At 35.5% G+C, this 14,598-nt stretch overlaps 1 protein-coding gene across 1 annotated transcript; it reads left to right on the top strand.

Annotated features, from left to right (window-relative positions):
* Window positions 1-3,886: 3,886 nt before the first annotated feature.
* LOC147291640 (uncharacterized) lies at window positions 3,887-13,678 on the top strand. The gene is made up of 7 exons (XM_086235217.1): window positions 3,887-4,268; window positions 5,052-5,251; window positions 6,765-7,412; window positions 8,506-8,656; window positions 11,151-11,327; window positions 11,836-12,005; window positions 13,104-13,678. The coding sequence occupies exons 1-7, from the start codon at window positions 3,962-3,964 to the stop codon at window positions 13,239-13,241; spliced, it is 1,791 nt and encodes a 596-aa protein (XP_086091343.1). The 5' UTR covers window positions 3,887-3,961; the 3' UTR covers window positions 13,242-13,678.
* The last annotated feature ends 920 nt before the right edge of the window (window positions 13,679-14,598 follow it).

Below are 14,598 nucleotides of genomic sequence, written 5' to 3'. Positions count from 1 at the left end.
TTGTCAGTTTATGCAAGAGCCTACTGACTTGCATTATAAAGCAGTACAGTGAATATTGCGGTATCTCAAAGGAACTTTGGACTTTGTGTGAGGTCCCGAACATTTTTCGTGTTTGATTTTTAAAAGGTTTGTAGATCAAAAGTTGTTTGTGAACCAATATGAAGTTTGTATTCGTTTTTACGTGTGTGTAGTATTTTTTGAGGTATTTTTCTGAGTCCTAGAGTATTTTCGGTTAATTTTCGAAGTCAAGGGAATTTCGAAAATTAAGGTTTGTTGAATGGGAAGATCTTGGCCATTGATCTATTTTGATCTAATGGCCAGAATGGTGACAAGTGGCAACTGCTGGTGGCAGGGGAGGAAGCCACACGAAGGTAGGAGAACTCGGTGGAACTTTGTGGAAAGTACCACCGAGGGCTCGGTGGAGCCATCGAGCGATCGGCATGCCTTGCCGAGCGCTCGGCAGTCCAGCGAGGGCTCGGCATGGTTGCTATATATAGCTGCCCAGTTTTCTCTTATGAGTCATTTTTCATCCGCAGCTCTCGCTCTCTTTCAGTTCTCTCTATTCTCTCTCTTAGCTGAGAGTTTTTCTTTGGGTTTTCTCTTCGCCCGTGGAGGTGGTGTGGTGCACTTGGTTGTTTAGGATGCACGGAATCCAAGTGGGTGAATGAAGTATTTATTTTGTGGGTGAATTTTTGTCTTGATTTTGTTGTTATCATGAGTTTATCTTGTTATTTAACTGTCTTATTTTCAGTTAATTGCTTGTATGCTAGAATTTGGTATAATTCTAGGATTGAAATCCTGTTTGTGATTCGAGGATGATTTTGTACCTATATGATTAATTGGTTTTTATATCACGAACTATTGAGGTTAATAGTTGTGATTAGGCATTTAATTTGCCAGATGGATTTATTGATTTTATTGGATTATCTTGTGATTCGAGGATAGATTGTTGGGCCAGATGAGCTAATTATGATTTGAAAATATCTTGGAATGACCGTGTTGACCGGGTTTGAGATAATGTACCGATAGGTCAAGATATTGTGGTTTGACACGACCTGAGAGTAACAAGTGAATTGGGTAGGTTGAGATACTAGTGTGATTGTATAATGTGGCAGATAGCTCAGACATTACTGTAAGCCATTGTACGTGGTTGTTTCCAGATCGTACAAATGTGCATGAAGTATGTGTAGCAATTGGCCAGGTTTACAATCAGAGGTGGTCACTCTCTCTACCAGTTCATTTTTATGTTGGATCAGTTGTGAGATTGTTGATATTGGTAGTTGGCCAATTTGGATCGGCCATATAAGTGAAATGATTAATTTTAGAGATTAATGGTTAGTGTTGGTACCACTTTGGGTACATGAACACTTGGAGATGCGTGATTTGTGTGATTTGTAGTCACTGTTAGTTTATGATTGTGAGTGTGAGTCATTTCACCCATACGAGCTTGCGAAAGCTTACCAAGTTTGTTTTTTTAACTCGGTGCATTATTCAACGGTATAGCGGTTGAGTTTGCAGGTTAAGTAAGATTGAAGAAGCAGCGTAGAGGAGATGTGGCAATTGGTAATCTAGAAGTGGTTTCTCTTTTATTTTGTAAACAGTGGGTTGTATTTATTTCAGTTCATTAATATTCGAAACAGTTGTACAATGTTACTATTTATTTATATAATCTTGGGGGTTGGTTTTTAATTAAAGTATTTGATTGATTTATTCCGCTGTGTAATTTGCATTCTAATCCAATCCTGTATTTTGTTTTTAAACTCATCCTTACATTGATTGTTCGGTTCTAGATGCGAGTTGCCGAGCTTGGTAATTCCATCTAGAGCTGAATGGTCAGTATGACACTGTGGTGCATCCAAATCTTCCAGCATAGCGGTTTGGGGCGTCACACTTTGGGATTTATTTTTGACCTAGACCTTTGGAATTAAATGCCTTCAACGATGCTGACTAGGGCGGAGAGCCAGATGAAAGACGGTCTACAGCATGTTATCTTGTTTTTCTTGGAGACAATCCTATTTCCTGGTGTTCAAGACTTCAGCCTACTATTTCAAGATCTTCAACAGAAGCCGAAGATTGAGCAATGGCCATAGCAGCCGCTGAGTTGGCCTGGCTGAGGCAGGTGTTTTGTGATCATCATGTGTTTTTAGGGTCAGCTCCATTTTTGCATTGTGAGTGTCAGTCACCTAGAGCATTATCATCTAATCCAGTGTTCTATTCTCGTGCTAAACACATAAATATTGATTATCACTTTGTCAGGCAGAGAGTAACAAGAGGTGATTTACAACTTGATCATGTTTCGAGTAGTGAACAACTGGCAGATATTCTCACCAAAGGCTTGCCCTTTCCTTAATTTACTTTTCTTAGACACAATCTCCAGCTTGGTCCTCCATGCTTGAGATTGAGGGGGGATGTTAAGCCATAACAGTAACATGGCTTAGTTAGCAAATCAGTTATCTTGTAATTAGTTAGTTATGTGTGCTAGCATTCAGTTAGATGGTTACACCGCCTCTCAGCCACACATATAAGATATGTAAAACACAATTGTACTGATTCATTGTGTGACACTTAATCAAACATTTCCTCACTTTCTTTTCTCTCTTATTCTCTCTTATTCTTCTTCATTCCTCTTCTTTGTAATTCTAATTAGAATCCTAGCACCAACACCCAATGCCAATACCTCACCACCCACCACCATCCATTGCCCTCTACATCAAAAAAATTATTTTTCGACTGTAATAGTTTGAATTCTAGTTGTTTAATGTTGAACTTGAACACAAAGGAGAAAGTTTTGAATATTTTTTTTTTCGAATTTTGTTCGGCACTGGTTAACCGAACAAGTGTAAGGATGTTTGGTGGTGAACAACTGAATGGGTAGAAGGATGTTTGGCAGCGCACAACCGAACGAGTAGGAGGATGTTCTGTTGGCAACCATCGAACACGTTTATTTCTAAATTTTTTAGAGGTGTTCGGTAGTCTATGGCCGAACAGACAACACTATATTCGGTGCTTTATTGTTGAACGACTCATAACATATTCGGCTCTAGTGTGCCGAACATGTTGCATTTTGAGTTTTTGAAAATAAACATTTAGTCTATTAAAACTCAAAGAAATTAATGAAAATACTTCATTTAAAGATTCTCAAACCACAATTTAACTATCTATTTGTCAATATTAAACGTGTTTGCATCAATATGGAAAGTGTTATAGTGTATTTAGGGTTTTAATAGAGAGTTGAGTGGCAATGTGAGTGGAGAATTGATGTTACATATTAAGAAATGTTGGGTATAGGTTCAAATTAATTTAATTTTTAAATCCTTGAAGGTCAATTTACATTATAGTAGAATTGAAAATTTTATTTTTATTAAAATATTAGAGATAGAAATAAAAAGGTTGAGTCCTAATAACGGCACCCAAATATAAATCACTAGTTTGCATTTCAACTGCTTACAACTAATTGTTTAAATTCTAGTGTATAAATTTCTTTGAATGACTGTAAAAGAAAAATATGTTATGCAAAGAAAAATAAAAGAGAGACACTCTTGAGAATTAATAAAAGATACCATGGAGGATAGTGTGTGGTACATGCTAGCTTCCGATGAGAATTTTTTTCATGTGACTATAGTAGTGTGATAAATTTTTTCAAATTATACACCTAAAGATTTATTATCAGTAACGTACACAATTTTGTTTTTCTTTAATATGGTGAATAGAGCAAGGTCTACATAGCAAAAATTTTGTTCCTCCCAATCGCACGTGGCACATGCAGCACCATTCTCTTTCCCAATAAGCCAAAGAAAACGACAGAGAGACTTACGACGAAAAGTCAGAGAGACTTACGACGAAAAGTCAGAGAGATTGACATACAATACAAAGTCCAAAATTATCTCGAAGCTCCTGACAGACAGAAATTCAAGTATTTGCAAGCAGCTCTGAGTTTAGTTTCTTTTTCCGATATGAGAAAATGAAGTCCTCTTCTTCTTCCTCCGCCTTCTGTGGAACAAACACGCTCTTACCCATTCTTCTCTTTCAGTCAAGAACGAGATCCGACGCTTGCAATTCGTACCTGAGCTCTCGAGTTCTTCTAGAAGACTTGGCGGCCAGAGAATTCAATGCCTTCCTTTGGGTTTCGCTCATCGCAGTCACTGCTCTCTTGTTCAGGAAGCTTCTTCAGCTGCTCAGATTATGGGCCAAAGCCAAGTCGATTCCTGGGCCTCCTTGTCCCTCTTTCTTCGGCCACTGCAAGCTCATTTCCCGCGAAAATCTTACCGGTCCGTTCACTTCTCACTCTCTGATTCATTTTTTCTGTTTTCGGTTCTTTTTTGTGTCTTTTTCAAATTTCTGTTTGATTGCTTAGGATATGAATGAAAGTGAAACATTTGCCTCTTGGTCCTGTTTTCGGGTTCTTTTTGGGTCTTCGTAGTCAACTAGATGCTAAGATGTGTGTTTGGTAGCAAGGAAAATCAAAGAGAAAATACAAAAGAGAGAGAACAGGAAGAGAAAAAAAAGAGTTTGTTATTGATATTTCACGTAATGAATACAATATACAGTTGTGAGGCTTATATATTCATCTGCTAACTAAGCTTGTAACTAACAAGCGTAACCAACCATTAATAGCCAATCAGACAGAGGTGCCTAACTAACTAATGCTGACATCATTCACTTAAACTAACTAATGCAGAGAATGATGAGCTGGAGCTGAGCTAGCTTCACCATTGACTGAGCGAGACTTTGACCATAGCTTATCACTAGACTAAGCTTTGTTGGGTCTTTTTCAAATTTCTGTTTGGTTGCTTAGAATGTGAATGAAAGTGAACCTTTGCCTCTTGGTCCTGTTTTCAGGTTTCTGATTCTTGATTTTTTAGATGTTTTTTGGGTTGCCAGAAAATGAAGATAAATGTACAAATAAAGATTTCACTTTCCCACAAATTTGAGCAATTGAAACCAAAAAGTTGAGAAGTAGAAAATCAATTAATCATTTTATTGATTGTGAATTTATGATATGGATAGGGTGAACAGTTTAACCAATTACTCTTTTCTTTTGCATTGATCAGAAGTGTTGTCAGATTTGCACAAGAAATATGGGTCTGTTGTGAAGTTGTGGTTGGGTCCTACTAAGCTTTTAGTGTCAATAAAGGATCCAACTCTTATCAAAGAGATGCTACTAAAGGCTGCAGATAAATTGCCTTTGACTGGGAGGGCATTCCATTTGGCCTTTGGAAGGTCAAGTCTCTTTGCTTCCTCTTTTGACGAGGTATGAGCTCAGTTTTTTACCCCCACTTTTACTTCTTCTTTTACTCATGTATTTGTAATGCTTATGAACTTATGTTGTTGTGCCCATATCTTGTGTCTGCATTGAGATTGCAAAAATGGTAATGTTAGAAAGAAAATCTACTTCTGTTTTTGTATCTGCAAGAATGCTCGCCACTCAGTGTCGTGACCCTTGTTATGTTAACAAAATGTTATATGTAGCATTGGGGGTTGACAATAGTAGGGAATGCCTGACAACAGTAAACTAAAATCTACCTTATGATCAGCTTATCTGGTAGTCCTCCATGAAAAAATTGGAAAAGGGAAAAGGAGAAGCAAAACGAAAGTGATTTATTGATCTAACTGCTGGTCCTCCTTAGATATATATCTGTATCCCAAGAAACAATATTAATGCTCTTTTTATTTTTGTCCTGCAAGATTTGTGCTCTTTATCTCTCACATGTAACATACCAATAGAGATTTTTATCTTAAATATGTCAATACCTTGTAGAGAGGGCCAAAATGTTTCCCCCCATAAGGTCGCAAACATACATTGGTCTATGTATGACATATTTAGTAATTAGTACTACCTTTGTGGTCACCACCCAGAAACTGAAAAATGTAATGGGTCATCATGCACCCAGAGGAGTGATTGATTTTTGTTTTAAGAAAATGGAATTGATTCAATTGATGGGGCAAACATGCATAATGTGGAACACAGAGAGGAAGTAGAAGAGAGAGGAGGAGGGAAAGAACAAGATAGAACAAAGTAGCGGAATGTGAAGAAGTAGAATTAAACTATTGCAACTTTAGTATTGTTTTCTCAATCGATAGACAAAGCTCTGAAGCCTTGTGAATATAAGGCCTATTATATAGGCAATCCCAAAATATTAAATACATAAAATACAAAAAAAGAATAAAAGCTAATAATTAATTTTTAAATTCTAATAAATAAATGCTAAATGATAACTAAATTCGTAAATTCCAATTGCCCCTAAATTGAAAAATGAAATAACCCTAATTTCTAGAATTGTTTGTGGCTATGCCTGAATTAAATACAAATTTTATTGTTGCATCTATCATTATTGAGAGCCCAAAATAACATGGATGAATTTGCGAAATCACTTTTGTAATCTGTCGGAAGGCTGGAACAGGAATGAGGAGTTTTTGGTTAGATAGGAGCCAATATAATACTTATTAAAGCATATCCTAAGAAATTATGCAGGATTACACTAGACCTTGACTTTGCTTTTGAAATCATCACTCTTAAGTCTGGAGCTATGGCAGTAAGCCATGTATCCGATTTATATTTGCTCTAACTGATAGTGATCTGCAACATTTTTGTATCAAAGTAAAGTTTGATATCTCCAACACATAATTTATTGCATCAGTCATTTTCTTATTGTTTGGTTTTTCACAGACAGAATGAAAAATTACTGACTTTTTCTTCTTTATTTGTATGGTTAATCTGAATTTCATCTGGTCACTTAGATCTGAATGATATTTCTCATTTGCAGGTGCAAAAGAGAAGGGAAACATTATTGACAGAATTAAGAGGAAAATTACTTGAGAGAGCAAATGTGATTCCTACAAAAGCTGTGGACTGTATCTTGGAGAGGATAGACAATCTTATGGCTAAAGGTAGTGTTGACAGTAAAATGGTTTCTCAACATATGGCTTTTACCATATTAGGAGCCACACTATTTGGAGATGCATTTTTGGCTTGGTCTAAGGCAACTGTCTATGAGGAGCTCCTTATGGTGATTGCTAAGGATGCTTGCCTTTGGGCTTCTTATTGTGTTACTCCCTTTTGGAAGCGTGGATTTTGGAAGTACCAGGCTCTATGCACAAAGTTGAAATGCCTAACACAAGATATTATTCAACAGGGCAGAAAAAACTGCAAGCTATTTGGTCATATAGATCATAATCTCCATAATGAAACAGTAAACTTAGGAAAAGATGTTGCATCTGGTGGACCATTTTGTTCTGAAGTTGTGATAGTAGATGACATATTCATTCAGGAGCTTAATGGCCATCTTAATGCAAGGGAAGAAGAACCATGTGGGAATCTTATGGGCATTATGTATCATGGGTGCCTTACCACAGCTAGTTTGATTAATAATATATTGGTGAGCCTTGTTACACATACAAAAATACAGGATAAGGTAGCATTCTCCGTCCCCCTTTCTGTTTGAAATTTATTTTTTTAAAACTGACGTTTGATCTGGTCAGGTGCAAACAAGGCACCTCATTATGTTTTTTTCTTGATACAGTTTGCCTAATCTTCATTTATTATTTTCTTACGTTATGTAACACTTGAGCAGTATCATTTTGAGCAAGTAGCAACTATACACAAAATCACTATTTGTCATAATAGTAATGAAAATTAGGAAGATTGATATTGTCCAATGTTTTGAAAGATTTAAATGGCCCTCAGTTAAGTGGTTTGACTGGTCCAAACTGAGTCTAGTATATGGGTGCACTGGGCCCACCAGCAATGATATAAATTTATTACACAACTGGGAATAAATTGTTGTATTCATCCTTTTTTTTTTAATTTTTTAAATTGTTTGCATTAACAAAGCCTTATATCCAATGGTAGTACTAACCAATAAATTGACATGTAGGGCGCTGATCACTGCTTCGACGTTGTGTATCCATGACGTTGGGCCAGAGATTAAAATTCTTGACACACACATATATATATATATATATATATATACATCATAAATCAGTTTGGGTAATCTTTCTCTATATTGGCACAGGGAACTACATTTTAGTTCTTTGAAAAGCTCCTTTAGTAAAAGGTGATCAACAATCTACTTGCCCTTACTGTGTACTAATTAAATATGGAAGGAAAGGATACCCACAACTTAAAATGTCTCTGTCTCTCTGTCTCTCTGACTTTCTGTCTCTGTCTCTGTCTCTCTCTCTCTCTCTCTCTCTCTCTCTGTGTATATCAAGTCCCTACGTCACACATGCACACACTTGAGCACTCACATCACCATGACATTGGTTTAAACTTAAGTTTTCTTGTTTCATTGAATAAATGCTTTGACTATGTTTTGGTATATCTAGTTTATACATAATGTTTAATCAGGGTTACAATTTTAAAGCACATGGACCTGTAGTGTTGATCTGATGAGTCTTATAATGCTGCTTTTTGTTGCTCGTTATAAAATTGACGATTATATTTCTCTGGGTATGATAAGGAATTGAATTGTTACGGTCCTAAATTTCTTTTGTATGTTTGTAAAGATCTACTCAGAGATAACTATGGCACGAAAAGGTTCAATGAAAGAAGACCAACTGAATGTTGATAAGATGCCCTTATTATTGGCAACTGTTTATGAATCTGCTCGTCTTGTGCCCGTTGGATCATTGTTGCAGAGATGTTCTCTCAAACATGGTAACATTTCTCACTTTTTTGTTAGAAGCTTATTTTTTCTGTATCAGGATATCACTTTCTCTGCTTCTGTGTTTTTGTGTGTTGTGTACTTGCCTAGTGGCAGTCTCGTTATCATGCCCAAAAATCTAAATATCCTCAGATCTAGAGCCATGAGAAATTTTACTCAATGAATCATGCAAATTGATTTCAACTTGTTTTAAATCATCAAATAACTTTTTAATAACAAAAACTGAAAATCCAGGAAAGCCAAGAAAAGAGATCCATATGAAGACATCTGTAGACTTGGGTTTCTAAATAATATCATACAACAGGGAACCTGTTTTCATATAACCAAAATAGCAGTTAATTATGACAATGGTCTAACCCCTTTCAAATTGTTTCAGCTGGAGGTTCAGATACCAGAGTGAACACGAGGTTATAAACTATTGTTCAAATAATTCAGAAAGAACTCGTACGATGTAACTTGAAAGGAGATTTTGGATGTTGTAAACATAGGTAGAAGGTTTAGAAACATACAGAAGAATGCAAAGCTAATATAAAATATATGAAACAATAAAGAATGCCGAGCATGAGAGTCAAATGTGAGAATTTGTCGGATCTAGGGAAGTACAGCTCAAGTAAAGTAGTTTCATTAGATTAAATATAAAATGTTGCTGGTGGTTTGAATAATCACAAGTTAAATTCATTTCATATCTCAAATAAACTCGATGGGTTAGAATAGTGTTTCTCAATTCCCATTCTAAACTCTACTGAGGTCTCATTCCCATTGTGGTTGCACCAGCCTTATTAACTTGTTCACATACAAAAAATATTGTTCCAAAACCACTTAAGATCATATATAGGAATTTTCATATAAAGTCCAGATTCAAAACTAACGATAGAAGGCCATTCAAAACTAACAATAGAAGGCCAAATGGAACTTAAGAATTAGAATAGATCAGTTATGGAGATTCAAATTCAAACACTTGGTTTCAAACCAAAATGAAGAGCCACATGATTGTCGCATGTTCAAAGGTTGATGCTCGATGAACAATGAGGTTGTAGGCAAAATTAACAGCCATAAATCATTAATTTACAGATCTGCACACAAGGACCAAAATGGAACCTAGAACTTCCAAAGATGAATAATAGCGTAAGAAACGTTGCAGACATTTAGAATAAACATGACAAACAAGTTAGAGATCTAGCATATGAACTAGTTCTTGCAACAGTTACAACATGGAAGCTATCAAAATTAGCTACAATCCTTGAAACTGACTAATTTCATAGGAATAAATGTAAGATCTAAGGATCTGAGAACCAAAGTGATGGTCAGATAGCAAATGGAGGTATAATAATTCAGCAATTAATACATGAGCCCATGTTAGATCGCAAAGGATTCCCTAAGATTTCCTAACATCTCAATCAATCCCTATATTTCCAGAAGGTAAAGGATTCCTAAATTGCCAATAAGCATGTCCCGTTTTGGAGTTTTAGTTTTTTACTTTGCACAGTTCATAAAGGAAATGCAGATGAGGTTGATTTGACACTTATTAATGTCTTTCTTTTTGTTATTCTTTCAAGAAAAAATTTAGTAAAACTCTATTAAACAAGATAATATTCGAGTTCACAGAAAGAATACTAGAGAAACACTAGAAGATAGATCTTCAACAGAAGGATAAGCAAATGAAAAAGACATCAGCCGTTCACGTGGAGTACAGATTAAGGAGACTGATAATTTAATATATGAAATAGATATGAGAGAAGATAGATGAAGATCATGTGGTTCTAGCTCTAATGAGTCGTGGAATGCATATATTCAACTGAACTCTAATATTTCTACTTCGTGCATGGATTGATTTAAAGTTTAACAACAGCTTCAAGGCATTGAAATGAACATCATGAGGTTGTTTGAGCTGGTGATAATAACCAGGCCGTAAGGTTACGCTGTTTCTGTCTAGATGGGATTATACCACTGATATCGAGCAACAGAAAAAGAAAAATGAAAAGACATTTCTTAGGTTAATGTCAAAATATCCATGCTACTGTGTCTGGTAGATGTTGGGACTTTTATGTTTTACAATATCCATTATAAGATTATTGTAAAGGCAACACCAGATTGATCTATTCAGTGTTGTTCAATCCAATTTATATAATCTTGAAAGACTTCATGAATTAATTCTCCATAAGGAGAAGTAAAATACTCCAGATGAAACATTTTTGTGTTATTTTGTCATCCATTTCTAACAACAATTCATCTTATTGAGTTTATCAGGCTGGTGGAAAAAATGGTTCTGAAGGTGGTTAGAATTTTGGATATGATAGGCATCTTGTGAATGGTGTTCAGCTTAATGCTCCTTAAGATTCCTTATTTAGCTTTTGCTTACCTATTTGTGATGCTCAATTCAGTGCAGATGCTTATTTTATTCCTCCTGGTCTCCTTTGATGGTTGCTATTTCCTTTATGTGCTACTTCACTAGGCATTAATTATTTTTTTTTTCTTTTCCTCTTGAAGACTTGAGTCTTAAAAGCGGTGTAACCATACCAGCCGGAGCAGGACTGGTTGTGCCTGTGCAGCTGGTACAGATGGATGGTTCCAGTTGGGGAAGTGATGCTGGTGAATTTAATCCATATCGCTTTTTGTCAAAGGCTGCAGAGGGATCTGATTCTTTGCTCAATAACTCGTGTCCAGGTTTCATTCCTACCTATTTCCAATGCCAACTTATTATTTATATAGTTTTCGAGTTCCCTAAAGTGCATTCTCTGCAAATGTGCAGTTATAGCAGTGTTAATAAGCTATAAATTGTTCATGGCCACATTGCATTTTGCCCATACATGCGGCAGTCGTAGTATGGCACTTAGTGCATTATATCCTATAAATGTACTTTTTTTCCCCGTTTCCAATCCTTCATGCTATCTTGTATTGCAGGATGTAAGTTATGTAGTAAAACTTAATTATTTTGTTTGCAAAACATTCTTGTACAGAAGCTGTGTTTTTTCCATTTGAGTGTCGATGTAGCTTGGATATGATTAACACTTTCACTTTCACTTTCCAAACTGCATGATAAGGAGTTGGAAAATGGAATATGTATAATAAGTTAATAACCATGGCATCAAATTAGTTAAACATAGCATCAAATCATCAAGACTAACATGCTTCATGTGTTGTGTAACAAAACTTGGTTAATAATTGTTCTCAGGGGCTTCTGAAAAACTTGTGAATCCAAGAGAGAGCTCCTTCATTTTGAAAGATCCAAATGAAAATACAGCGTTTCTTCCCTTTGGCTCTGGTATACGTGCCTGTATTGGCCAGAAATTTGTAATCGAAGGAGTGGCTACATTGTTTGCATCATTGCTTGAGCACTATGAGGTTTGTTGTATTACTTTGTTTTTTTTTTTTCCTCTCTCTCTCTCTCTCTCTCTCTCTCTCTCTCTCTCTATCTATAAATTAGTTTATCTTTATCTGTTCAATCATGATATGAAGCAGTGCTATACTGCTATGATTTGATAGGAAGTGCTACACTATTACTTAAAGTCTTGTTTTTCAAACAATGCCAATGGCAGTCCTGTATTACGATTTGGTACCAACTGACCCCACTAACTGGATTTTTCATCTCGAGATAATCCACTAGATGAATTGATACCATCTATGAGTTAAATTTTATAACATAAACGAAGGTAGGTTGTGGCTTAAATGGTAAACAAGAAGCACCTGCAAGTTAAAGAAGATACAGAGCAAATTTCTTTTAACAAGAGAAGGAATTGTGATGTTAGTTTGTGGAAGTTAAAAACTAAGGGCCTGATTGGTGACATTTTTGTTTTGGTATTTTTTTTCTTCTTAGTTAAGGAGAGAGAGAGAAAGTATATGATAATTAGGAAGGAGAGGTGCATAATCTGTGGGAGAGAGTTCGATTTTGGGCTTCTCTATGGGCATCAGTTACTCCAATTTTTAGGGATTTTTCATTTTCTGTAATCTTGTCTAATTGGAGGGCTGTTGTGTATTAGGGAGACTCTCTCCTAACATTTGTATGATTGGTCTTTTATCATCCTAGAGCTTGTTATCTAGGAGAGTGTAGGTTAGTGGACATCTTGTTCACTGCATTGTATGTTGTATTTTTTTAACTTTTGATGAATGTCTGTTTCTTATAAAAAAAAAAAAAAAAAATAGGAAGGAGAAAGATGAGATATGAGAGATGTAAGGAAGGAAAGAGAATACATAAAACAAAAACTGAAAAAAAAAAAAAAAAAAAAGGATGTTTAAAATTATTTTTGCTTTTTGGTTTTTATTTTATGAAACATTCCATATACATTTTCTCTTCCCTCCCTCGAATCTACCATCTATGCTCCATATATCTTATGTGTTTGTCTTCAGATGTATACTTAATTGACTAAACAACCGGATGAAATTTACTTTTGACTTTTATTGTCTTTTAATTCTGAATGTTATTTATTTGATAACATATTACAGATAAAGCTCCAGCGAGAAGCTCTGGATAACCCAAAATCGAAAAACTTTGTGTTTCAGCTTCTTTCTAGTTCACAGATAGTTTTCGTAAAAAGGGACATCCGAAAGAATGACGAATCAGAAAGTCTGCTTTGTGGATAAGAGTGTTTGTTACTTTGTCATTTGTTTTTGCATTCCCAGGTCATTGAAAGAAATCGCCTTTTATCTTTTTCCTTCCACCCCGGGTTTTGATGAGGGAAGCTCTGTTCCGCTCGTTAGCTATTAAAGTAGAGGATGTTGCATGAGTAAGTTTGGTGGCTCATGTTTTTTCCCTCTGTTTTTAGAATAGCCCAAGTGCTGGTGTTATTATCACCATGACTGTTTTTAAAATAGTTTTTGAAGCACTCTGGGGTTATTGTTGTAGCAGAGCCTTGTTGTTTTCTTCCCCATCATTGAATTTGCAACTTAATCTCGAACATTTTTCTCTCCCAAAAGGGAGTTGATCTTGTATCGTAATTTGCACAGAATGTAGACAAATGTATTGTATGTTGTTCTACTGCTAAATATAAGTTATATATTATAGTTTCTTTATTGATCTCTATTTCTTTCTATCTGGGACTCTTGAAATCTTTCCTCGCAAAGCAGTACGTTCAATTCATATGGCATTCAAGTTTTTCCTTGGATGCTTGAAAGCAAGTATTCTTTCACTTTTTGATAGAGGCTAGCCTTTATGAATTACTTGGAGTAAAGTGTTAAAGTTTTTAATTTGGAGAGTAAATGACACAAGTTGTGATAAGGATCCTCTTACATGTCTAGAATCAGTTCTACCGGGTAGAATTTAAATGCACTATGCATTTACATAGTTTCAATTATATTACAACCAAGTAGAAGGGAGTTGAACTTTATATCTAGAAAAATACATAAATTGTCATTAATAAACAACTTGGAAGTACAAATAGCAATACAAAGAAGTCTTCAAGCTCCATTTTGGTTGGTTCTCAAGTGAACAAAGATATTCAATCAGATAATACAATCCAAATTTTGACTGTCCACAAAACGATATCGACAATTGGCAAGAAAATTTGGAGTTTCCTTAAAGTTAGACCAAAATACCTAATGCATGAAAAAAAGTTAGTACTCAAAAGTATTATTCAAAGTCCATTCAGAATTAAAGACCTGTATAATAGCACGATTCAGAACTAGCACTTCAAATGACGTACCATTCTAGCCTCAGAAAGTATAATATTGGCAAGCAGTAGCATGTTTAGAGGTCCCCAACATTGATATCTACCCATAAAACAAGAAAGGATATAAAGAATTGAATAACCATAATCTTATATAAAAATAGTAAATGGCAACCGCAATTCTTGCTAAAGGCAAAATTTCAAAGTTGTTCAGAAATTATACCTTCATCTGTTCCACATCAAATTGTGAAAAAGCCTGTTACTTCTATGGGTTACCTTTACCCATGCAGAAATCACATTCATGCCATTGCACCATTCAGGGGCTACGTACTGAT

Source organism: Dryas octopetala, chromosome 3 (genome assembly GCF_963921425.1).
Source record: "Dryas octopetala chromosome 3, drDryOcto1.1, whole genome shotgun sequence".
Classification (NCBI taxonomy): domain Eukaryota; kingdom Viridiplantae; phylum Streptophyta; class Magnoliopsida; order Rosales; family Rosaceae; genus Dryas; species Dryas octopetala.
The sequence above is the reverse complement of the archived record's forward strand: the minus strand, read 5'-3'. Positions and strand labels throughout refer to the sequence as shown.